General features: G+C 45.6%; 1 protein-coding gene across 1 annotated transcript in view; it reads right to left on the reverse strand.

Moving 5' to 3' along the window:
• Nucleotides 1–2,816: 2,816 nt before the first annotated feature.
• Nucleotides 2,817–27,672, reverse strand: part of RASL12 (RAS like family 12) — a 134,567-nt gene continuing 109,711 nt past the window's right edge. Inside the window, exons 6-7 of the mRNA XM_082255269.1 lie at nt 4,681–5,206; nt 2,817–3,677 (exon numbers count right to left, since the gene is read on the reverse strand). Coding sequence (XP_082111395.1) covers nt 4,819–5,206 — 388 coding nt within the window. The 3' untranslated portion in view covers nt 2,817–3,677; nt 4,681–4,818. The remainder of the gene's footprint in view (nt 3,678–4,680; nt 5,207–27,672) is intronic.

A 27,672-nucleotide genomic window follows, 5' to 3' on the forward strand; every position in this document is an offset into this window, starting at 1 on the left:
AGGGTTGTACACATGTCTCAGCCGCAGCAGGAGTTATACGCCCTGTCATGATTGGTTGGTGTAGCACCTGCCACGTCTGACCCATTCAAGTGAATGAGGCTACTCTGCAACCTTGTGCAGTACAGCAATCAAGGGGTTAAAGCAGTCAGCATTGTGTTGCTTTCTCTTCACCTGCTTTAACCCCTTGGAGCCCGCAGAAGCAGGCAGTTACAGGGCACTTTCAGAGTGGCCCCATTTACTTGAATGGGTCACATTTGGCAGCGACAACAGCAACAAGGGTTTTAATTCCTGCTGTGGTGTGTGTATATCTTTGGCTGCTGCCTCAGCAGCTAAAGGGGTAGGGATTGGGGGCGGTAAATCTGTGAATCAACCGCAGGGTTTTATCACCCCCCAACTTTTTATGCTCCTCTGAATAGAGATCTGAGTGTGTTTGACAGGTGGTGAGGAGGTGATATGTTGCAGGTCTTAATCAGGTGTGAGGAGGCGACACTGGCCCCCGTGATCTTTGACTTCCCCCATGTTGTTTAGGTAGATTGCCCCCTATTTAAGGTTGCCAACCCCTTTTCTAGGGGGATATAATGGAGAAGCATACTGCATGTACCTTATTCCTGCCCCCCCCCCACCCTCCAACACTTGAATGTGAAATGTGGTCAGGTCCTTGAAGACTTCAAGGCTGCATAAACTGAGATATCATGCATGTTACCCACCTGCCAGCCACTCATAGTAAATATACTGTGAGCGGGCATAATCGCCTACCTGTACGACTTCGGCCTTCTCCCGGGTTTGGACACAGCACACATTTGGCAGCTGAGTTCAGCCAATGATTTTGGCTGAAATCTGCTGATCGTCTGTGTCCAATCTCACACAGTTCTGTGCAGGGCTGGGCCAAGACACTGTACTGCCTGAGTCCAAGAATAAAATGCTGACCCCCACCCCCCCTCCAAATAAAATAAATAAATCACGCCCACCAAAACACCCCTACATCCATTATTTAATATAAATATAAAATTTAGAAAATATTATATATGTATATACTTCTTCCATAACGCTCCACTGGACCAGTCCACCAAACACCCGCTGTCTGTCCTCAGTCCTGCTGTCACTCCTGTGTCTGCCCCTGCCCTAGAAGATCCAGCCTGCCTTGCATGAGATGGAGTGCGCTGATGTCTGACGTCATTGTGCACACCACGATCACAGGAGGGACGTTCCCCGGAGGAGACGCTCCGCCTCCTCATACTCATCAGTTTGCACTACAGGCAGCACTATGAGATGGGGAATTGCTCACTGGACCAAGGGGTTGAACTGCACCCCAGGACTGGTTAACCCCTTTCCGACTGCCGTCAGTATATTTACTGCGGCAGTCAGCCCCTCACAGGCAAAGCGACGTAGTACTACGTCGCTAGCCTGTGAGGCTCTAGGGAGCGAGCGCGCACCGCCGGAGGTATGCCCCCGCCCCCGCTCGTTCACGGACCCCCCCCCCCCCCCCCGCGCGTGTGACCGGCAGACCCGATGTACGCCGGCCACCCTCGATCGTCCGCTGCAGAGGGAGAAAGGCACGCGGCTAATGTAAACAAGGCCGCCTGTCATTCACCCCTGTGTAACTGCAGAAATCATACGGTCCTGCTATGCAGGATCGTATATCTCTGTAGTTACACAAACAGCCATACCCCTTCACAGTTAGAATCACGCCCCTAGGGACACACTTAACCCCTCCTTCTCCAATAAAGTTAACCCCTTCCCTGCCAGTGTCATTTTTACAGTAACAGTGCATATGTATAGCACTGATTACTGTAGTAATGTAACTGGTACCCCCGAAAGTGTCAAAAATGTCAGTCAAGGGTCCGATCTGTCCGCCGCAATGTCGCAGTCCCGCAAAAAAAAAAATCGCAGATCGCCGCCATTACATGTTAAAAAAAAACAAGAAAAACTTACAAAAATCTTTCCCTTAGTAAACGCAATAACTTTTGCGCAAACCAATCAAAATACGCTTTTTGCGATTTTTTTTTTTACCAAACATAGGTAGCAGAAAACAAATTGGCCTAAAATGTTAAAAAAATTTGATTTTTACATTTTTTTTGGGGGGGGGGGGGATTTCATTTAAAAAAAATGTGAAAAATATTGTTATTTTTGCAAAATTTACGCACTTTTTTTGTTTATAGCGCATGATCAAAAAATCGCAAAGGTGATCAAATACCACCAAAAGAAAGCTCTGTTTGTGGAAAAAAAAGGACGTCAAATTAGTTTAAGTACAGCGTCGCACGACCGCGCAATTGTCCGTTAAAGTCACTCAGTGCCGAATCGCAAAATAGGGCCTGGTCAGGAAGGGGGTAAAATCTTGCGGGGCTTAAGTGGTTAATATAAATATAAAATTTAGAAAATATTATATATGTATATACTTCTTCCATAACTCTCCACTGGACCGGTCCACAAAACACCCGCGGTCTGTCCTCAGTCCTGCTGTCGCTCCTGTTTCTGCCCCTGCCCTAGAAGATCCAGCCTGCCTTGCATGAGATGGAGCGCGCTGATGTCTGACGTCATTGTGCACACCACGATCACACGAGGGACGTTCCCCGGAGGAGACGCTCCTACTCATCAGTTTGCACTACAGGCGGCACTATGAGATGGGCACTATGGGCACTACAGGCGGCACTATGAGATGGGAAAATGCTGCCCGTAATGCTCACTGGACCAAGGGGTTGAACTGCACCCCAGGACTGGTTAAAGGTGCCATTGTGAGTAAACCAAGGTGACTGAAAGGGAGCACAGAGTTGGAGTTAAGATCACCTATGGACCTGAAAATTTCCACCTTCAGCAACCAGATCTGCAAACGGCATGTGATTAAGCTGTTTTTATTTGCAACATACAATAAGCTCCTATTATTTCATTTAGCCAAAATTTCAATCTGTCATTTTCGTGATCTCTGAGCATTAAAATATATTAGCTATGGCTGAAACAATTAAAAATAAGAAATGGATCTTATAATGTTGAGATCTCTGTGTATGATGCATCTTCACTCCGGGCTGCTGCTGTGTATAATAGAAGCTGGCGGATGAGCAAGTTGTCAGTGGTTCAGCGAGAGCCAACAGGCGCTTTCCACACACTGATCAGAAGTCCGGCTCTTTGATAACAAGTGTGGGATGTTAGGTTGGCAGCAGGAATAGTCTAAACATCTGGATAGCACATCATCAGGTCTTTGGCTTTCAGTACCGCCATATAATGTAAAACTGTTCTTTGATGATAAGCTGACCCTGTTCTTCCCAAATACAGTAAGAAGCACAACGGCAACCTGTGCTAAATATGACCTCCAAAAAATGCAACTTTTAAAGTACAATCGACCAGAAAATTGTCTTTATTTCCACTGTCTTCCAAATGGAAGATGTCACTTGTAGTTCATGAATAAATAGAAAAACCATCTGCTGGGTAGAATGGACATCATGGGATGGGTCGTATAGAGCAGTTGCAACATTCCTCAACTTGCTGTGCTGTGTTCTTTATCGCCAGTGGGGGGACAAGATGTTTTAGCAGCAAGGCAAAATGACCAAAGTGAGCCCCCTTTGCCCACTACTTCTGAAATAAAAGTTGTAGGTCCTTTTAGCACCCCTTCCCTTGCTGAAGTTCCCAAGGTGGCAAACTTTTTGACTATCCATCGGCCTGGCCTAGTTCACTACATTGTCAACCTCAAAATGTATTTAATTGTATGCAGATGATACCCTACTTTATTTGGGGGACACGGGGAGGTCACTGAGTGAAGTCATGACTCTCATTGACTTTTTTGGTTCCTTCTCCGGGTTCTCTATAAACTGGGATAAGTCGGTCCTTATGCCTCTAGATCCTATCACTGCCCCCCTACCGGAGAGGGCTATAGATGTGCGTGTGGTTGACCAAATTAGATACTTGGGTGTTCAGGTGACCCCGGATGTAGGACGTTATCTGGAACTTAACCTAGTGCCCCTGCTTCATAAATTTCAGCTTAAATGTACGGCTTGGTGTAAACTCGGTGGCGGGGTGGGTTAATCTGGTTAAGATGATTTGGGCGCCTCAGCTCCTTTACGTGTTACACAACGCCCCCCCCCCCCCCTCTGGATTCCGAGGCGATGGCTCCTCTGTGTGGAATCCTTGTTTCCTGATCTAATCTGGAAAAAAGGGTGGCTCGTATTAGACTTGCTACGCTTCAGATGAGCAAAGACTGTGGGGGACTTGCGGTCCCCAATCCTAGGGTGTATTTTCTCGCCTCCCAGGTTCAGCACCTGGGCGGCTGGGAATTGCCTGACCCTTCTGACCCCATAGGTGCTCTTTTGGTTCCCCCGGACTCACCATACACGGCGTTCACGCATTTAGAGGCGGGGTTCATGCACTTACAGACCTCGCTCCCGACGATCAGACTTCTTACATTATGGAAATGTGTGCGGAGAGTGCTCCGAATAAAGGGGTTCTTCCATGGTACTTCACTGTGGCGGAACTCCAACTATCGGGAGTTGTCTCGGTTGGAGGGAGCGGAGTGCTGGGAGTCGCGGGGACTGGCATTCTTCGTACAGATTTATCGGAGGGAGGGGGTGCTGAAGTCATTTCAGGAACTCCAACAAGAGTTTGACATCCCCAGGCATTTATTCTTTAGATATCTGCAGTTGCGCCATGCTATAGCCATCCAGTCACGGACAGTCCCCCTTAGGCTGACGGAACCTCAAAATTTAAAATTAATAGTTCACATGCATTAGCTTCAGACCTTGGCCATCTTTAGTTACTCTGTGATCCAGTTCATAAATAGCAATTTAGAACACTGAACTTCATGCCAATAAGGAGTTTTGGCCTTTTCATCAGTTAAAAAATCTTAAACCCCTTAAGAAGGGTCAGCGTTGGTGCCTTACGTTTGCTCTGGGCTCTAGATGACTTCACGGTAACAAGTTTGGCTTGAGCCACAGAAGGGATCTCTTTGTAACTTAGAGGAGATAGGGTGCTGAGGGTAGGCATGCCATGACGGCTGGACGTTGCGGAGGAGGACAAGGGGGGCAGGCCAAGCAGTGCCCTCTCCTCGCTGATGTACAATGGCGGTCTAATATGAGCGGACCTGTCTGCATCCCTCCTCACTTCGTGTATAGCATCATGAAACACCTGCTGAACCAATCGGAAATCCAGGCAAGCAGAGACCTCCCGAAAAAGGCAGCCATGACGGGAGGCGAGAGCTGAACCATCTGCCTTGCTGACCTGTCTGACAAAGGACAAAGAATTGTTAATACCGCTAAGTTACAGTGTGCGTTAACTAAAGAATGCAACAGAAGTAAATCTGCCTTTTCCTATTTGCTAATACGCATAAGCTACACTTCATTTGTCATTCTTTCATCTTCTGCATTCTAAACATATTTTCTATAAAGCTGGATAAAAACTTGTCAAGGTTTTGCACGTTACATTAATCAAAGAGAATTCTAGTATAATCCTGTCTTCCTATACTTGTCATAAAGCTAGCTTACCGATTATTTTCTTTTTAATTACAATATGTGTGCCTATTCATGAAGGGAGTAATTTAAACCATCTGAGTTACTGGCCAATAAACCAATATTTTAGCTGGACATATGTTTTTTTTTTTTTTATTAAACACTTTATTGAAAGTTTTATAAGCATACAAGTAAGGTTACAAAAAGTGTACAAAAATCCAAGACCAAGTGGTAACAAACAACCTTAGTTAGGACAATAACAGGTACCGAATGACATGTAATATATGGCTAGTAAACAGGTGAAGGTCAGTTGGGGAAAACACAAAAGCGAACAGCGAGAAGAAACCCAGGAATAGGGCAAGTTGTGCATGGAAAGCAGCGCTCGAGTACCAGTAAGTGTCTGAACTGAATGCTATAGTTCTCCCATTAGAAAAGTGAACCCCCGGAACCCCTCGGCCGGGTCACGGTCGAGAAGCGGATCCTGCAAATGGAACCAGAGGGGCCCCCGGGCACACGATCGGGGGCCGGGAACCCCCAAGGGGAGCACACTGTGCCCAAGACCCCTGAGCATGCACCAGAGGAGGTTGAATGAGGACCATTAGCTGGACATATGTTATCTGGTAAAGTGGGCTATATCACTGATCATGGTGGGAGAGTGTAAGCTGATAATGGAGCTGGATGGTATAGGAAGGAGAGCATGAGATGATCATTGACCACAGAGAAAAGAGGCAGAGTGGGTGCTGATCATGGAACGTATGGAAGAGGTACCAGGACAGCAGCTGAACATGGATTTTTTGGGTGTGGGGGAGAATAGGGGAGGTCAATTTGCCTCTGGCTCAGGACTAGGGAGAAGCACATGGAGCAGGCAGTGTTAAAGCTGAACATGGCACACAGTGCCTGGATGAGGTCATCCAGTGCCCAGGTCAAAGATGCCAAACTGTGCCCCCAACCCCCCCACCCTTTCATGGTGTGTAAGCTTAGGGGATCCTACACCCAGCAGTCTCTCACTTGTCAACATCACTCCTACTGTCACTACTCCTGTCAGTCTTGTAACATAAGGAAGGCGCCCCCATCAATGCAGTAAAGAATGCGCCCAGGGCAGCTACCGCTCTCTCACCCACCACTTGTCCTGTCCCTAACGGCAGAGGGGGAAGGGGGGAGAGGGGTGCCAACTGACTATGGAACATGGGAAGAGTAAGAGCTGGCCAAGGAGTGGATAGAAAGAGCAAGCAGAGTGGGAGCTGATCATGGACCATTTGGGAAATGGCACCAGAAAAGGACCTAAAGTGTGTTTTACAGGTGGCGGAATAGAGGAGGCCAATTTGCTGCTGGTTATGTATGGGTGTGGCAGTGGTGGTGGGGAGGGAAGGCACACAGAGTAGACAAAGGTAAAGCTGAACATGCTGATGAGGGAGAGAGAGGTGCCAACTGACCACAAAACATTGGGGGAGGCATTACAGAGATTCAGAACTGCGTAGGAACTAGACAGAAAAAGCAAGCAGAGTGGGTGCTGATCACGGACCATTTGGAAAATGGCACTAGAACAGCAACTAAACTGTGTTTTACAGGTGGGGACATAGAGGAGGCAAATTTGCTGCTGGTTCTAGACGGGTGTGGCAGTGGTCGTGGGGAGGAAAGGCACATAGAGCAGACAAAGTTAAAGCTGAACATGCTGCTGGGGGAGAGAGAGGTGCCAACTGACCACAAGACATTGGGGGAGGCATTACAGAGATGCAAAACTGTGCGCAAACTAGACAGAAAAAGCAAGCAGAGTGGGTGCTGATCACGGACCATTTGGAAAATGGCACCAGAACAGCAACTAAACTGTGTTTTACAGGTGGGGGCGTAGAGGAGGCCAATTTGCTGCTGGTTCTAGATGGGTGTGGTAGTGGTCGTGGGGAGGGAAGGCACACAGAGTAGACAAAGTTAAAGCTAAACATGCTGCTGGGTGTTCCAACTGACCACAGAAGTGCCAACTGACCACAGAACATTGGGAGAGGCATTAAAGAGATTTAGTATTGCGTGGGAAATAGATAGAAAGAGCAAGCAAACTGGGAGTTAATCACGGATCAAGGGGGAAGAGGCACAAGAACAGGAGCTGAACATGGATTTTATGGGTGCGGGGGAGCATAAAGGAAACCAATTTGACACTGGTTCTGGACTGGGGGGTAGCGGTTACATAGAGCAGACAAAGGGTAAGATGAACATAGCAGAGGGTGGAGGGGAGAGAAGAGTGCCAACTGACCATGGAACATTGGGAGAGGCAGGAAAGAAAGTAAGAGCTGACCAAAGAGTAGATAGAAAGTGCAGGCAGAATGGGAGCCGATTATGGACCACAAGAGAAAAAGGTACCAGAACATCAACTGAACATGGGTTTTATGGCTGTGGGGAGCATAGAGGAGGCCATCTTGCCAATTTTTTTTTTCTTTTAAAGCCCGAGGCGTGTGAAACACACTTAAAAGACTTACACCCGGTGCATAAAAAAGTGCACACACGCAAACGTGAGAACACAAAAAGTGCACAGGGTGTGCGAAAGAATGGTCTTCCCTCCGAAGAGGTAGGACCCTAACCTCGATCCCCCGGGGCGCAAGACTCCTGACAGGGATATAAGGTACTTATGGTCTGTCTGGCCGAGACCAGACTGACCCCGTTCTCCAGGGGGACTGCCGAAACAGCCCACCCCAAGTACTAGGTGGGGCTCTCCCGATGGGAGACCCCATGAGAGAGGGTGAACTAAGCCAAAAGGCCATATCCACCCCCTCCCAAGACTCAAGGCTGGGCCCGAGGACCCACACCCTACAAGTCGTGCAAAGAAAAAAGTTGACAGTGAAGTGACAAACTACAAAGAAAAAGCACACACAAACAAAAGGTGGGGAAGGGGAAGTGGAGAGGTGAATTAGTGCCAATGTGAAAATACAAAGGCAGGCCTTCCGGCCGGAATACAAATTCCTCTGGTCGAAGCCAAAAGGCCTAGCCCAAGAGGCAGGTGCGGAAAAAGTGTGTGTGGTGCAGTGACCAAGGTGCCGAAAAACTCAAGGCGAGCTGCCCCTCACCAGTGAGAATTAAGGCACCCCTGGGCTGCCACCCCAGGGGCACATACACCACAGGCTTTTTCTATCTCAGCCCAAGGCCAGACCGAGTGTAGCCCTATCCCATCAGGAGGCATCAGAACTTTAGACCGCTTAGGGAGAACCTGCCTTCAACTGGGGACAAGCCTTTTGCAAGGCCAGATTCAACCCAGGAGGAAAGGCTCCCCCACCGCTATCCGCCATTCCTTACCAATCACATCCAGGAGCAGTACTAACCAGTCGGACAAGCTGGTTTTCTTGCTCCCTTCAAACTGACAGGGGCGGACCCATTCAAATCAGAAGGCAATGGACCCATCCGGCTTTCTCTGGTGTGGCTTACTTCCCAGTCCTCCGGTAGTTCCAGAGCGCCCCGGTTCATTTCGGCCCCCACCGATACTAACCATCAGGTTCCATACCAACTGATAAGAACAGATACTACACTTGTTCTTAGCCAAAAGGCCGAGAAGCGATGAGGCCATCTTGCCAATGGTTCTGGAATGGGGAGTGGGTGTACAGAGGAGACAGAGTTAAATTTGAACATGGGAGAGTTGAGGGGAGAGAGGAGTGCCAACCGACCAGAGATAGAGAGAGCAAGCAGGATGGGAGCTGATCACCCACCTTAGGGGAAAAGGCACCAAAACAGAAACTGAACATGGGTTTTATGGGTGAAGGGGGGGCATAGAGGAGGCCAATTTGCCACTGGTTCCAGACTGGGGTCGGGGGGTCACATAGAGCAGACAAAGGGTAAGATAAACATGGCAGAGGGTGGAGAAGAGTGCCAACTGACCATGGAACATTGGGAGAGGCAGGGAAGAGAGTGAAAAAGAGTAGATAGAAAGAGCAAGCATGGGTGTTGATCATGTGTCATAGGGAAAAAGACACTAGAACAGCAGATGAATAGGGGTTTATGGGTGCAGGACATGAAGGAGTTAAATTTTGCCACTGGTTCATGATTGGAGGGGCCCATAGGGGAGGTGAAGAGGTGATATTAGAAGCTGCACTGCTAACCGGTGTACCAGCTGCCCTGATTAACATGGCAACTAGGGCGGAGCTTGGATTCGGTTTGAGGGAAACTGTTAGTGCTTGCCCAATCAACTGCGGCCAGGGGATTTCCTGCCCCGCAGATGCATGTACAATGGGGTGGAGAAACATGTGATATTATTGACCTAATACATTGGTCACATGGACATATAAGGTCAATGATATCACAAGCATCCCCGTCCCTTTGTGTATGTGCAGAGGTGGGACAGGGAATGTCCTGGTCATAGCTGATTGGGATGGCACTGACTGCGTTTTTGGCCAAACGCTGACTTGGACCGAACCCCAGCTCATCCTTAATGGCAATGTTATGTGAATCACATGGCTGGCTGTGCATGGACACAATCACTGTTTGCACAAACACTGCTGCTACTCCCAATTTGACACCCGTCTGGGTGCACGTGCACGTCCCGGAAGGCAGACAGTGTGATATGGGGACATTCACATGCACAATTGTAAAATTGGAAGAGGAATCTGCATCCCAATACACATGAATGGGACTCCCCACACGTAGATACACAGAACACCTGTGCATCCCATGCAGGCAAACATGGCTCTTCACACACATAAAGTACACTATATGACCAAAAGTATTCATACCCCTGCCTTTACACGCACATGAACTTTAATGGCATCCCAGTCTTAGTCCATAGGGTTCAATATTGAGTTGGCCCACCCTTTGCAGCTATAACAGCTTCAACTCTTCTGGGAAGGCTGTCCACACGGTTTAGGAGTGTGTCTATGGGAATGTTTGACCATTCTTCCAGAAGCGCATTTGTGAGGTCAGGCACTTATGTTGAAGAGAAGGCCTGGCTCGCAGTCTCCGCTCTGATTTATCCCAAAGGTGTTCTGTCAGGGTTGAGATCAGTTTCTGCAGGCCAGTCAAGTTCCTCCACCCCAAACTCGCTGATCCATGTCCTTATGGACCTTGTTTGGTACACTGGTGCGCAGTCATGTTGGAACAGGAAGGGGCCATCCCCAAACTGTTCCCACAGAGTTGGGAGCATGAAATTGTCCAAAATGTCTTGGTATGCTAACGCCTTAAGAGTTCCCATACTAAGAGGCCAAGCCCAAACCCTGAAAAACAACCCCACACCATAATCCCCCCTCCACCAAATGATTTGGACCAGTGCACAAAGATAGGTCCATAAAGACATGGATGAGTGAGTTTGGGGTGGAGGAATTTGACTGGCCTGCACAGAGTCCTGACCTCAACCCGACAGAACACCTTTAAGATGAATTAGAGCGGAGACTGCGAGCCAGGCCTTCTTGTTGACATCAGTGCCTGACCTCACAAATGAACTTCTGGAAGAATGGTCAAAAATTCCCATAGACACACTCCTAAACCTTGTGGACAGCCTTCCCAGAAGAGTTGAAGCTGTTATAGCTGCAAAGGATTAGCCAACTCAATGTTGAACCGTACGGACTAAAGCCTCGAACACACGCATCGAAATTCGGCCAGGAATTTTCATCCGACGACCGATCTGCCGATTTTCGGCTTGTTAGTATGATGCTTCCGACAACCGACTCAGACTTTTCGGCCGAAAAAAAATCTGGTGTGCCGGCTATAACATTTTTGTCCTCCGTCAAAACACGGCCGATTTTCGTGCAGTCAGTACAGATTTCGACAGGGAAAAATCTTATGAGCAAGACTAGGCATGCTCAGAGAAGAAAGAACACAAAGAAAGCAAACCAACACATGACATCACTTCTGAAGTAGAATTTTGTCGGTCGACAAAAGTCCAGTGCAGTCTACACACATTCCAACCAACAAAACACCACTCTGGACAAAAGACGGACTACCGGTCGGCGGAAAATCATTGCGTGTGTACTAGGCTTAAGACTGGGACGCCATTAAAGTTCATGTGCTTGTAAAGGCAGGCATCCCAATACTTTTGGTAATAAAGTTTACATGTGTATGAAGTCCTCAACATTTAGGTATTCCAACTGAATACTTCACTGTTTTCCTGGAGTTCCACTTTAAAATAGTAAAAACATATCCTGATACCTGCTGAATGGAATCACCTTGGGACAGAGAAGGAATTGTAAAATAGGCAGTGCACTCTGTTACCCGTATAGAAGAGTAGGTGAAAGGTGGAGACTATAGACAGGAAAAAGAGAAGAAGAGAAAAAAAAAGAGAGTATTGTGTGTTAATATAATGAACAGAAATTGCAGAAATAAAAAGAGAACTGCTGAGGAGATAGAAGATAAACCAATCCAAGGTGCTAGATGAGTACTGTACATGAACCCTGAGCACAGGACAGTACAAGTCCTAGGACATCCCACATGGTGGTGACACATTATTATTTACACCGCTTTTCCAAAAATGTGTTATTCCAGCAGCCTGGCAAAGTAATATTAGTAACAATAACAGAAAATCATTCTAAAAAGCACTGAAGGTGGCAAATCTGCCAGACTGTCAGGTACATCATGCCAGCCTTAGCGGGCAAGAATGTGCATAGGAACCCACGCACAATGGCGTGCATGGACATATCCAACACAGATGCAGGTGCCTAGTGGCCTATTTAACCTCCCTGGCGGTATGATTGTTTCGGATTTTAGGTGCTGAAAGCAGTACCATTATTTTGCATGTAATTCATGAGAATGAGCAGCCCAAACCAACTATTTACATATGATTTTTTTTTACTCTGCGTTCTTCTTTATAACATCTCGGGTATGATAAAGTTTGAAACACAAAATCATAAAATATAATATAATAAATAACTATAAATAAGTTAAAGTGTGTACCGTATATACTCGAGTATAAGCCGAGACCCCTACTTTTACCACAAAAAGATGGGAAAAATCATTGACTCGAGTATAAGCCTAGGGTGAGAATGCAGGGCGGCGGGCATGGTACAGGAGAATGCAGGGTACTGGCATGGTGCAGGAGAATGCAGGGCGGCGGGCATGGTACAGGAGAATGCAGGGTGACTGGCATGGTGCAGGAGAATGCAGGGTGACTGGCATGGTGCAGGAGAATGCAGGGTACTGGCATGGTACAGGAGAATGCAGGGTGACTGGCATGGTACAGGAGAATGCAGGGTGACTGGCATGATGCAGGAGAATGCAGGGTACTGGCATGGTGCAGGAGAATGCAGGGTACTGGCATGGTGCAGAAGAATGCAGGGTACTGGCATGGTACAGGAGAATGCAGGGTACTGGCATGGTACAGGAGAATGCAGGGTACTGGCATGGTGCAGGAGAATGCAGGGTACTGGCATGGTGCAGGAGAATGCAGGGTACTGGCATGGTGCAGGAGAATGCAGGGTACTGGCATGGTGCAGGAGAATGCAGGGTACTGGCATGGTGCAGGAGAATGCAGGGTACTGGCATGGTACAAGAGGATCCGGGGTTGTGGGCATACTACAGGAGATGCAGTGCTGTGGGCATGGTACATGTGGACCATGCCCGCAGCACTGCATCCCTCGTAGTGTGCCTGCAGCCCATGGCAGGTAGTGAAGCTGTTTCACTTACCTGTTCCAGAGGCGCCTTCATTTTAAAAATGGCGCCGCCCGGCGCCGACACGTCATTGCGCACGCGCCGCTCGTATACTTTCGGCTATTCCCGGCCTCTCCCGAGCGGCGCCGGGAATAGCCGAAATTACACGAGTGGCGGCGGCGCGTGCGCGGTGACATGTATGCGACGGGCGGCGCCATTTTTAAACCTTAAACCCGTCGGAGCGGACAGAATTTTTTTTTTTTTTTCCTTGACTCGAGTATAAGCCGAGGGGGACGTTTTCAGCACAAAAAAATGTGCTGAAAAACTCGGCTTATACTCGAGTATATACGGTATGTATATACTGTATATATATAGATCTACATGTGTATACATATATATATATATATATATATATATATATATAGATCTACATGTGTATATATATATATATATAGATATATATATATACACACACACACACACACACACATATATATATATATATATATATACACATATAAAAAGTACAGTAAAATTGCAGGAAAGGGCACTGGGGGGCAAACTAATATCAATTTATTTTATTTTGTAATGTAATCAGTGTGATTTTGTGTTTTACTGTTTGAATTTGCCGCCGGTTCCACCCCCCTGCGAGCGTCACGTCGCAGGAGACGGAAGCCGGGGCTCACAGCATGTCCCATATGCTGAAGGGACACATCGCGGGATCCCGGCGACAAGGTGAGTACCCTCTACCAGGATCCAACGATGATCCCTGGCGGTACCCCGAGTGTGGCTCGGGGTTACCGCTAATGGCACTAAAATTTCACCCCGAGCCACACTCGGGAATACCGCTAAGGAGGTTGAACCTGGGCCCTGCATGGCATCATTGCTGGATGGTCTTTCAGCTTGATTCTTTGTTATCCTTGATCCTGAATGTGCTTAGCTTCCATCTGACCTGACTCTGGATTACCCCTGCCTGTTTATGTCTGCTGCCTATTAGACATTTTCAATTCTTTTAGTTAATAATCGAAATTCAAACAAAATTTTCATTATTCGGAGATTCAGATGTATCTGAATTTCCAATTCACAGTAGTAACGAATTTCAACAAATCTAAAATAAATTATAAAGAAATGAATTATCTGAATTCAAAAATAAATTAGAATTTGAAATGGAAACATATTGCAATAAACACAGTGAGGTATAAAAGTGAAAAAAGATGATGATTCCTACTTAGTCTGCTTTATAGAAAAGAAAAGAATATAAAATAAAATAAAGGAATAGAATAGAAAAAAAGAATAGAAAAAAAAATAGAATAGGAGAAAACAGAACAGACTACAATAGAAAAGAATAGAATAAAACAGAATAGATTAGATAAGAAAAGAATAAAACTAAATAGAATAGAATACAACACAATAAAACAGAATAGATTAGAATAGAACAGAATAAAAAATAAAATAATAGAACAGAATGGAACAGAAGATAAAAGAATAGAATACAATAACATCAAATAGAATAAAAGAGCATGAATAAAGTCATCTTCCAAATTTAGATTTAGAATTTTGCATTCAAATCGATTTGAAAAAAAAAAAAAAAACTAATGAACAAAACTAATCTGAATATATGAAACAAATTCCAAAAACAATCATTCTAACATAACAAACTTGAAGAAATGAAATTATTAACATAATAAATGAATCCAAAATGAAATGAAACAAGTTTTTTGGTTGTGCACATCTCTGCTGTCTGTTTTACTGACCTCGGCCTTGACCAAGATTTGGCCTACTGACTCTGTACATCATTGCTTGCATGTTCCCAGCCTCTGCTCATCAGTGACATTGATCCAGCTCATGATTTGGAGCCTACCTGCTCAACTGTTACTCAACTTGGCTTGTGACCTGGCCCTGCTCACTACTGGTCTGGGTGAAGTCGGGGAGCCCTCATCGCTGTGCTTCTGCTTACCTCACACCAGCGTTCCCAAGTTTAACCACTTGCCGACCGCCGCACGACTATCTACGTCGGCGGTCAGCCCCTCACAGGCAAACTAACGTAGGGCTACGTCACTAGGTTGTGAGGGTCTAGGGAGCGAGCGCGCGCCCCCGGAGGCGCGCTCCCGCTCCCGCGTGGTCACGGACCCCCCCCGCGCGTGTGACCAGCGGACCCGATGTCCGCCGGCCACTCGGCGATCGGCGGGGGAGAGGGAGAATGTCAGGCAGCTTGTGTAAACAAGCTGCCTGTCATTCTCCTCGCTGTAAAGACACTGATCACATGGATCTACTATGTAGATCCGTTGATCAGTGTCCTTACAGCTCAAGCCACAGCCAATCACAGTAGAAAGCACGCCCCTAGGGACACACACAGCCCCTCCCTCCCAAATAAAGTTAACCCCTTCACTACCAGTGTATTTTTACAGTAACAGTGCATATATATAGCACTGATTACTGTAGAAATGTCACTGGTAACCCCAAAAGTGTAAAAAATGTCAGTCAAGGGTCCGATCTGTCCGCCGCAATGTCGCAGTACCGCAAAAAAATCGCAGATCGCCGCCATTACGCGTTAAAAAAAAAAACAACAAAAATGACAAAAATCTTTCCCTTTGTTAGTAAACGCGATAACTTTTGCGCAAACCAATCAAAATACGCTTTTTGCGATTTTTTTTACCAAACATATGTAGCATAAAACAAATTGGCCGAAAATGTTAAAAAATTTTGATTTTTACATTTTTTGGGGGGGAATTTCATATAAAAAAAATGTGAAAAATATTGCTATTTTTGCAAAATTGACGCTCTTTTTTTGTTTATAGCGCGTGATCAAAAAATCGCACAGGTGATCAAATACCACCAAAAGAAAGCTCTGTTTGTGGGAAAAAAAGGACGCCAAATTCGTTTAGGTACAGCGTCGCACGACCGCGCAATTGTCCGTTAAAGTCATGCAGTGCCGAATCGTAAAATACCCCCTGGTCGGAATGGGGGTAAAATCTTCCGGGGCTTAAGTGGTTAAGTCTGCGGTTCCAGCTTCCCGGCAGCTATGCCCTTCCATTGCCCTAGCAGTGCATGTCTTGACTTTCAGGGGTGCTCGGACAGGAATTGTGTAGTAGGCCACCCTCATCTTCTCAAACACCTCATGTAGGTATGTGACAAAGACACAGGGGAAACGTAATATTCCTCGCGCACACATTCAAGAAAATGTTTAGTAATGCTGGGTGCTGTAATGACCACAGGCTGGAAACCGTGGATGATAAAAGTGAAGAAATGTCATCATTACACCAAGGATTCCTCGAAAGGATGCAAAGATTTTTTTTTTTTGTGGTCACATGGTAAACATACAGCTTTCTTCACAAAGACATAGGGGAAACGTCTAGCACTGCCTACTAGGGAGCTGCTGAAATTAGATTCCCCTGGGTTACCCATAGCAACAGTCCATTAAAACTTATCACTTTAACTCCTGGCTCAGACAATGAACAGTCCAGGGGATTTGGTTTTTTTGTGTTTTATTTTGAACTGGGATAGGAGAAGGGATGAGTGGGATACTCCAACTATGAACTATGCACAATTCTGAGGATTAGCTGCAGTGTATGCGGCAAGGCCGCTGCTTCACTTTGCCACAGAGGTGAAGTTAGATGAAAAGTCTCCTGTTCAAATTAAAATAACATAACATGTAATAAAATTGTGTTTAGATAAGAGTCCATAAAAAGTCCATAAATGAGCAGGTAAGTCTTCAAAGAAAAAGGCCTTCAGTGAAGAGAGATGAAGATTTGCAATACTGTTCCATGTGTGTCAGCCCATCCACCAAGAAACCTACTGCCTCTCACCTCCACTATTTGACCACTAGGGGTCACCAGGCCACACAATAATACCGATGCATGCAATCCTCTCAAGGGAATCACTGCTCAGTTACAGACTAGGGATGATCGAACTTTTGAAAAGTTCGGTTCGGCCAGAACATCCGAACTACCCGAAAGTTCGGCCCGGATTTCAGAACCCCATTGAAATCAATGGACCCGAACTTCGATAATAAAAAAACACAATTTTAAAGCCCTAAAACCCAATAAATGCCCCTAAAAAGTGCCTAGGGTTCTGGGCAGTGTTGCCAACCCCCCGGAGTGAAATTTACTGGCAGAACGCCAAAATTTACGGACGGCACCAATTTTTTACTGGCACTGCAAAAAATGTACATAAAATAGCCGTTTTCAGTGCTAAACCGTGCAAATATAAATAATTAAACTATAAACATGTAGATAGTGCTATTAGCAATGTGTTTAAGTTAAACAAAAGTCATAAACCATATTTCTCCATTTACATGAAGGTCAGATTAATATAACCCAGCCAGCACAGAGTTACCCTATATATCAGTGTGTGCAGGATTCCCCCTTACAGTGTAACCGACATAAAGAGGAATGCTGCAGATCTTGATTTAAGGGGGAACTCTGATGTAAGCGGGTGCTCTGGTGACCAGAAACCACCTTATATCAGAGTCCACTGCATTCCCTTTTACATCAGAGTTCCCTTTTACATCAGGGTCTGCAGCATTGCCCTTTACATCAGAGCTCCCTTTTACATCAGAGTCCACAGAGTTCCCCCTTGCACTGTTGACTGCAGACATGGCACAGGAGGTGGTCAGAGAATGCGGTCATGGTACAGGAGGTGGTCAGAGAATGCGGTCATGGTACAGGAGGTGGTCAGAGAATGCGGTCATGGTACAGGAGGTGGTCAGAGAATGCGGTCATGGTACAGGAGGTGGTCAGAGAATGCGGACATGGCACAGGAGGTGGTCAGAGACTGCGGACATGGCACAGGAGGTGGTCAGAGACTGCGGTCATGGCACAGGGGGTGGTCAGAGAATGCGGTCATGGTACAGGGGGTGGTCAGAGACTGCGGTCATGGTACAGGGGGTGTCAGAGCCTGCGTGGACAATGGAAGTGCCCTCCTCACCCTCTCACAGTAGTTTACTCCTCTGTCCCCCCTTAGCTCTCCACATCAGTGTCCTCCTCCTAAGTCCCCTTCACCTCTCCATAGCCATATCAGTGACATTACTGCAGAGTGAAGCTGTGTGACTCTGCCTGTGGAGAGGTGAAGGGGGCACAGGAGCTGGACACTGATGTCCTCTGCCCCCTGACTCATCTCTCTACTACTTCAGTGACAGTCTGCGCTGCTAGCTGAGTGTCGGAGGCTCGGAACCCCACTCACCAGACCAGTCCTCTGCTCTTCTGTGTGCTCTCTCTGCCTCTGCTGTCACAGCCTATCTGCTCTGTCCACTCCACCATCCATCCATCCGTCCGTCGCGTCCGTCCAGCAGCATTTTCTAGTTCTTGTCCACAGCTGCAGCACAGACTCCACTCCACACTGGCGTGGCGCCTGGCGGGAAAATTTAAATGACGGCGGGGGCGGAGGCAGGGGCGGGCCGTGGCACTCGTCCGGCGACGATCATCATCTAGTGCGAGTCTGCATCTCTCTGCGAGTGCGAGAGAGCTCGGGGATCTCCGGAACTGCGCGCCGCGAACGCGCAGTTCTGACAGTGCCGCCGCCGTAGATTTACTGGCACATTTCTCCTGCTACGGGCATTTACGGGCAGGAGAAAAGTGCCCTGTTTTTACGGGCTGTCCGTAAATCTACGGGCGGTTGGCAACACTGGTTCTGGGTCATGCCCCAGGGAATATTAATCACACAAAAAAAGTTCTTAAAAATTGTCATTTTTGATAAAAAAGCCAATTATTGAAAAAAAAAAAAGAGAGATTTTTTGATTTTCGATTTAGTATCTGGGGGGTCTAAAAGGTGTACCTGTGAAGTTTCAGCTCTGTAGCATGTCCGGAACCAGAAAAAAAGATAATTTTTCATTAGAGCAGGGAACTTGGGACCCCACTTTTACACCTATATGATCTTTTTTGGGGGGTTCTGGACATGCTACAGAGCTGAAACTTCACAGGTACACTTTTTAGACCCCCCAGACACAAAATCACGCAAAAAAAAGTTCTTAAAAATTGTCATTTTTGATAGAGAGCCAATTATTTAAAAAAATGTAAAAAAAAAAAATTTCTTTTGATTTAGTATTTGGGGGGTCTAAAAAGTGTACCTGTGAAGTTTCAGCTCTGTAGCATGTCCAGAACCAGAAAAAAAATATAATTTTTCAGTAGACCAGGGATAGTGGGACCCCACTTTTACACTTATATGATTTTTTGGGGGGTTCTGGACATGCTACAGAGCTGAAACTTCACAGGTACACCTTTTAGACCCCCCAGACACAAAATCACACAAAAAAAAGTTCTTAAAAATTGTCATTTTTGATAGATTTTTGATAGAGAGCCAATTATTAAAAAAAAAAAAAAAAAATGTTTTTTTTATTTTTTTTTATTTTTTCAATAACTGGCTCTCTATCAAAAATCTATCAAAAATGACAATTTTTAAGAACTTTTTGTGTGTGATTTAGTGTCTGGGGGGTCTAAAAGGTGTACCTGTGAAGTTTAAGCTCTGTAGCATGTCCAGAACCCCCCAAAAAAATTATATAAGTGTAAAAGTGGGGTCCCAAGTTCCCTGCTCTAATGAAAAATTATCTTTTTTTCTGGTTCTGGACATGCTACAGAGCTGAAACTTTACAGGTACACTATACACAAGTTCAGATGTTTTACCTGCCTCCAAAAACCCCAAAAAAATGCCTGCAACAACACACATAGTTACATAGTTACATAGTAGGTGAGGTTGAATAAAGACAATAGTCCATCCAGTTCAACCTGTGTAGGTGTGTGTGACTGTAATCATCTAACATAGCCCTCAATCTCCTGATCCTTGAGATGTAAGTCTAAGAGTCTTTTGAAAGTCACCATACTACCCGCAGAAACCACCTCTTGTGGTAGACAATTCCACAATCTTGTAGCCCTAACAGTAAAGAACCCCCCACGTTGCCTGAGGTTAAAACGCTTCTCCTCTAATCGCATTGTATGTCCTCGAGTCCTCATGCAATTCCTTCGAATGAACAGCTTTTCTTCTAAGCTGAGATCCCCATTAAGATATTTATAAATTGCTATCATGTCCCCTCTCAGACGTCTTTTCTCCAGGGAAAATAAATCGAGCGATTGCAGCCGCTCTTCATAGGTAAGGTCCTCCAACCCCCTAATCAGTTTAGTTGCCCTTCTCTGGACTTTCTCCAGCTCCAACACATCCCTCCTGAGGACTGGCGACCAGAACTGGACAGAATACTCCAGATGCGGTCGGACCAGAGTTTTATAAAGTGGAAGGATTATAGTCTTATCTCTGGAATACATCCCTTTCTTTATGCATGCTAATATTCTGTTGGCTTTGGAAGCTGCCGCTTGGCATTGCATGCTGTTGCCTAATCTATCATCAACTAAGACTCCCAGATCCTTCTCCATTTTTGATTCCCCCAAGGGTTCCCCTCCTAACGTGTATTGTGTTTTTATGTTTTTGGTCCCCAAGTGCAAAACCTTACACTTCTCCACATTAAACCTCATTTGCCATGTCGTTGCCCACTCCGTAATTTTGTCCAGGTCATTCTGTAGGATATCTGCTTCATGCTGTGAAATTATTGCCCTGGCCAATTTTGTGTCATCTGCAAAAACTGATAACGAACTACTGATCCCGTCCTCAATGCTGTTTATGAATAAATTGAACAAGGTTGGTCCCAGGACTGAGCCCTGGGGCACCCCACTTACTACCTCAGACCAGTCTGAGTATGCGCTGTTTATTACCACCCTTTGGACACGCCTTTTAGCCAATTCCGTATCCAAGAGCAAACCCTGCTGTCGATACCTGCAGACCTTATTTTATAAATTAAGCGCTTGTGGGGAACTGTATCAAACGCCTTAGCGAAATCCAAGTACACCACATCCACTGGTCTCCCCCTATCTAGCTCACAGCTCACTTCCTCGTAGAATGCTAAGAGATTGGTTTGACAAGATCGCCCATTTGTAAACCCGTGCTGGTTACTACTGATGATGTTGTTATCTTTAGCATACTCTACGATATAGTCCCTTATCATCCCCTCCAAAAGTTTACATATTATTGATGTCAGACTGACAGGCCTATAATTTCCCGGGATATGTCTCTGGCCCTTTTTGAATATCGGAATCACGTTAGCCTTCCTCCAATCCCCTGGTACATCTCCTGTCCTAATACTGTCAGCAAAGATCAGGAACAGTGGTCTAGATATAACCATACTGAGTTCCTTGAGCACTCTCGGATGTACGCCATCCGGGCCTGGTGATTTGTTTGTGTTAAGTTTATCCAGTCTTTCCCTGATTTCCCCCTCTGTTAGCCATAGTGGCAAGTCCTGTGTATTACTACTAACCATACAGTCATGGTCAGTGTACCCTTCCTTTTCCTGCGTAAAGACTGACGAGAAAAAAGAATTCAGCACGGTTGCTTTTTCAGTGTCCTCTGTAACCATCCTCCCATCATCGCTAATTATGTGTGCAATATGCTCTGCCCTAGTTTTTTTGCTGTTGATATATTTAAAGAATTTCTTTGGGTTTTTTTTACTATCCTCCGCTATTTGTCTCTCAAAGTTGATTTTAGCCATCTTGATTTCGTGTTTACACTTCTTATTTTCCTCCTTGTATTGCTGGAAGGCCGATACAGTGCCCTCTGATTTATATTTCTTGAAGGCCAATTTTTTTCCCCTAATAAGTTTTTTAACGCTACGGTTTAGCCAGCCAGGTTTGGCTTTGTCTCTTCTAAATTTATTCCCCATAGGAATGCACTGCAAGATGCACCTGGGCTTTTTTTTTTTTTTTGACGCTAGCGTTTTTTGGGCATTTTTTGGGGTTCTTTGGAGGCAGGCAAAACATCTGAACTTGTGTATAGTGGTGTATATACACTCATACTTATATGTTTATACACCCCTAGACATATATAGGTGTGATAGGAGCAGAAATATATTGGTGTTAATTATTTCATTAGCGCAAGTAGTTTTTTCTGCTCCTTTCACATATGTGCAGGTGTATAAATACAGACATGGGTGTGTATATATACCCCCTATACACATGTTCAGATGTCATGTCTGACTCCAAACATGTGCTCAAAAAAGCACTAGCAACGCCTGCAGCCAAAAATGCTGGCGGCGGCGAAGCCATATTACGGAAACGAAAGTCAGCTAAGAGAAAGTAGCTTTTCTCTATTGCGGTCACCCTGCTATGGAAGGGTTCGGTCACCCTGCCATAGCAGTCACTGTCAGTTCACCCTACACTACATTACGGTCACCCTGGTATGGAAGGGTTTGGTCAGTCGGTCACCCTGCCATAGCAGTCAGTTAACCCTACACTACATTACGGTCACCCTGACACTTCACACTTTCCCTACAGAAACTAAATTTTTGAAGCTAACTAAAGTGTAAAGGAGCACTCTAACTACACTAGATATCCCTTTCCTCACACTAATAAATGCTAAATGACACTTTTAACCGCTTGCCGACCGCCGCAAGTAGATTTACTGTGGCGGTCAGCCCCTGCACGTCACTAGCCTGGGAGGGTCTGGGGAGCGAGCGCGCGCCCGCGGAGGCGCGCTCCCGCTCCCGCGCGGTCACGGACCCCCCCGCGCGTGTGACCAGCGGACCCCGATGTCCGCCGGTCACTCGGCGATCGGCGGGGGAGAGGGAGAATGTCAGGCAGCCTGTGTAAACAAGCCACCTGTCATTCTCCTCGCTGTAAAGACACTGATCACACGGATCTACTATGTAGATCCATTGATCAGTGTCCTTACAGCTCAAGCCACAGCCAATCACAGTAGAAAGCACGCCCCTAGGGACACACACAGCCCCTCCCTCCCAAATAAAGTTAACCCCTTCACTACCAGTGTATTTTTACAGTAACAGTGCATATGTATAGCACTGATTACTGTAGAAATGTCACTGGTAACCCCAAAAGTGTCAAAAATGTCAGTCAAGGGTCCGATCTGTCCGCCACAATGTCGCAGTACCGCAAAAAAAATCGCAGATCGCCGCCATTACGCGTTAAATAAAAAACAACAAAAATGACAAAAATATTTCCCTTTGTTAGTAAACGCGATAACTTTTGCGCAAACTAATAAAAATACGCTTTTTGCGATTTTTTTTTACCAAACATATGTAGGATAAAACAAATTGGCCGAAAATGTTAAAAAATTTTGATTTTTAAATTTTTTTGGGGGGAATTTCATATAAAAAAATGTGAAAAATATTGCTATTTTTGCAAAATTGTCGCTCTTTTTTTGTTTATAGCGCGTGATCAAAAAATCGCACAGGTGATCAAATACCACCAAAAGAAAGCTCTGTTTGTGGGAAAAAAAGGACACCAAATTCTTTAGGTACAGCATCGCACGACCGCGCAATTGTCCGTTAAAGTCACGAAGTGCCAAATCGCAAAATACCCCCTGGTCTTTTAGCAGGAAAATCCTCCGGGGCTTAAGTGGTTAAAGTAAAATTAACAGAACTGCTTCCACTCTCTTCCATGTCCAGTATAACAATGGTAGGAATTTGGCGGGGGCTATCTTATATACTGGGGGGCGTATTCACTAATGATTGGTCTAGGGACCCCCTAGTCACTCCAATCACATTCCTAGCATTCTTCTGCCCCCTCAATTGGCTTTTGCTAATGGTTCTGGTCCAATCACGGGCTTTTAAAGCCCATTTCCTGTCCCATTGGATTTTGGTCGGTTCTGGTTGCCGAATTCCGAACTTTTTGGGCAAAAAGTTCTAAATTCGGCCGAACCTCGACCACCCAATGTTCGGGCCGAACCGATGGTGGACCCGAACCGTTCGATCATCCCTATTGCAGACGGTACATCTGGTGCCATAAAAATAGAAAGACATCTAATGCTCCCTGTCTTAAACCTATTTATTAATAAAATTAGCAAGTATTGTACTTACAAACAGGGCACTGACACAGTGCCAAATGCAGACATCATGTAAAACGCAGATCATGCCGGGCGGTCGCGGGTGACGTCAGACTCCTCCCCCCGTAGGCGTTACGTCTCTTACATCAGGTACCCCCCTTACCTCGGGTTCCCCATCAGAGTCCCCTCTTACATCAGGTTTCCCATCAATGTCCCCCTATGTATCAAGGTCCCCATCACAGACCCCCCCCCCCTTACATCAGAGTCCACCCCTTACATCAGAAGCGGAGACCATAGGCAGATTCTGCTAACTTTAATCCTCAATAATGCACATTGAGGATATGCCACTGACTATAGCTGTGGGCTGGATAAACTCATTTTGCGGGCTGAATGTGGCCCGCAGACCATAGTTTGGAGACACCTCTTCTAGATAGTATGAATTCATTCAAATTGTTATATTCTGCAGCAGTGTTCTTCAAATTTTTTCACTGTCACCCTTCAAAAGTAGGCAAAAACTTTCCTGCGGAGTCTCTGAGCATGAGACATCCTCGGAGTGCAGTCACAGCAACTCTCGGATTGGACAGTGGGCCAGGGTCAGTGGGTTTCCTACTCCCCCTCCCACTCTTCCTTCTTTCTCTTTCTCCCCCCCCCCCTTTTTTTACCTGTTCTTCCCTATGCTCTCCTTCATTTTTTCTATTTCTCTGTTCTTTACAGAGGGTTGCCAGGATTGTTGCTGAGCATTATATGTGTACTTCACAATTGATCCCTTGAGAATGTCAAGAAGGATGTCTACTATTTTTGCCTATGGAGCCCTAGTCCCATGGGAGCGGCTGAGTGTGGGTCCCCCTGAGTTACCGCTAGCAACAACAGTACTTTCAGACATGTTTTAAAGTGTGAGCACCTCAGACAAGAACCAGTCCAGTTTCTTTGGTTTTTAGGGTTTATTTGAGAACTTGGATGGGAGAAGGGATGAGTGGGATACTCCAACAACTGAACTATGCACAACTAGGCAGGGACACTGAATAATGCTACTTGGTGCTATTTAGCGCTTCTCTGACGCTGGTTAACGCTGACTGCTGCTGGCCTCAGCAAGGCCAGTTACTAGAACCTCACCTCTGACCGTAGGAAAAGTCCCTTTAAGCTCCCCAAGATACTCCTTCCTGAGGTAGCTGACTTTGAAGCAAACTGTATTGCTGAACACTTCAGGGCCCTTCCTGGTGCCCCCTTTTACTCCCCAACTTTAGGGTTTAACTACTTGGCACCCCCTATACTGTGCATTCCTGGTTAGCTGGCTCCTGGATCCCCTTTGACCTCCCTGGAGTGGTCCCCTCTCCTAGGCAGACCCCTGGGCAGATCTTGAGTACTCACGATACTGTTTTTCCTGAAGATTTCTGCCCAGCAGCTCCACTTGGTCAGCAACTCTGGATCCCTTGCAGCCCAGCTCAACCTCCGTTCCCTAGGCCGACTGCCTGGACCATCTTCACACTTTCACAGGAGGAGAGACAGCCGTCACCTCCTCCTGGGACTGATGCTCCCGCCAAAAGACACTCTGTCACATGCTCCCCACAGATTTATTTCCAATCCCGGGGTGCACTGCGGCAAACCCCGCCCACTGGGAAAGTCATAAACCCTGGTGTGCTATTGGCTAGGTTTCCTCCACTGCCCAACAAGATCCCTCATTGGATACAGTAGGGAGCCTCCCCAGACTCAACAGGTTACACCTGGAGGCATGTGACAGATTAGCTAACAGATAAGCCCCCCCCCTGATAAGCAGACAGGGCCACAATTATGCTTTTCCTAGCACCTACCTAGAAGGGTGCTACACCTACCTTTGTTTTTTTTGCTTTTTTACTCTTGTACAATGTATATCGTTGCCTGCAATTACTATCTGAGGAGCATGGATGGGGCTTCCATTCCCGATTGTCATTTACTTCTCTACCTGCTCCTGTTTGGCATTTTTACTGTGTTCCTTGTTATACTGGATATTTACACTCTTGGAACATCCATGCCTGTATTTGAAAGCTACCCCATATTGTACTGTTTGTGTAAAAACTCAATAAAAATTGTCAGTTCTCAAAAAAGTATGCAAAATTTCACAGGCTGACCTGACTGACACAGGTTTGGGGGGCCCTTGAGTTGTACCATTTTCATTATTCTGGGCTACAAAATGTGGGAAAGCCGCTATGTTAATACAAACCAGTTGGGCAATGACAGCTGGATACTTTCACAAAAAAATTTATTAAATTTCAAGAGAAGGTGTATAGCCTCAAAATAGGGGCTACCTATAGTGCTTTCTAATAAATTGTGTAAACATATACTATCAAAGTGAAAACAATAATCAATACACTTTTTAGAATAGATGAATAAATAATTACATAGATGAATAAATAAATAAATAAGTAAGTAAATTAATATCTTCATAAATAAGATTCAATATGATGTGAATACAATTAATAAAGTACTATGTGCTTAACCGGTTGCCGACCGCCGCACGACTATATACTGCGGCGGTCAGCCCCGGCCAGGCAGAGTGACGTATCGGTACGTCACTCACCTGTCACTGACTTGCAAACCTATTGCGGGCGGGCGCGCGCCCGCCGCGGCGCGCGCCCGCCGCGGCTCGTTCACAGACAAGTCAGTGCGTGTGACCGGCGGACTCGATGTCCGCCAGTCACACTGCGATCGCTCCTGTGAAGGGAGAAAGACAGAGCGGCTTGTGTAAACAAGCTGCCTGTCAGTTCTCCCTGTGTAAAAGTGAAGATCTGTCCGTTCTACTATGTAGAACGGTTGATCTTTGCTTTTACACCAATAGGAATGTCCCTACACAGTTAGAATCACGCCCCTAGGACACACTTAACCCCTCCCTGTCCAATAAAGTTAACCCCTTCCCTGCCAGTGTCATTTTTGCAGTAACAGTGCATATGTATAGCACTGATTACTGCAGTAATGTCACTGGTACCCCCAAAAGTGTCAAAAATGTCAGTCAAGGGTCCGATCTGTCCGCCGCAATGTCGCAGTACCGAAAAAAATCGCAGATCGCCGCCATTACGCGTTTAAAAAAAAAAACACCAAAAATGACAAAAATCTTTCCCTTTGTTAGTAAACGCGATAACTTTTGCGCAAACCAATCAAAATACGCTTTTTGCGATTTTTTTTACCAAACATATGTAGCATAAAACAAATTGGCCGAAAAATGTTAAAAAATTTTGATTTTTACATTTTTTTTGGGGGGAATTTCATATAAAAAAATGTGAAAAATATTGTTATTTTTGCAAAATTTACGCTCTTTTTTTGTTTATAGCGCGTGATCAAAAAATCGCACAGGTGATCAAATACCACCAAAAGAAAGCTCTGTTTTTGGGAAAAAAAGGACGTCAAATTCGTTTAGGTACAGCGTCGCACGACCGCGCAATTGTCCGTTAAAGTCACGCAGTAAAAAATCGCAAAAAAACCCCTGGTCCTTTAGCAGCCAAATCCTCCGGGGCTTAAGTGGTTAATGTCCCAATAAGTGCTCAAAAAAGTTCATATATAGAGTCCATCCGAAATCATATAGTGACTTTAATTGTATTCACATTATATTGAATCGTATTTATGAAGATATTCATTTACTTATTTATTTATTTACTTATGCATCTATGTAATTATTTATTAATCTATTCTAATGTGTATTGATTATTGTTTTCTAGTATATAGTATATGTTTGATAGTATATGTTTACACAATTTATTAGCAAGCGCTATACAGTGCCTTGCGAAAGTATTCGGCCCCCTTGGACTTTGTGACCTTTTGCCACATTTCAGGCTTCAAACATAAAGATATAAAACTGTAATTTTTTTGGAATAATCAACAACAAGTGGGACACAATCATGAAGTGGAACGAAAT

The sequence above is a fragment of the Pelophylax lessonae genome (genome assembly GCF_965119305.1).
Source record: "Pelophylax lessonae genome assembly, chromosome: 4".
NCBI classification, from domain to species: Eukaryota; Metazoa; Chordata; class Amphibia; order Anura; family Ranidae; genus Pelophylax; species Pelophylax lessonae.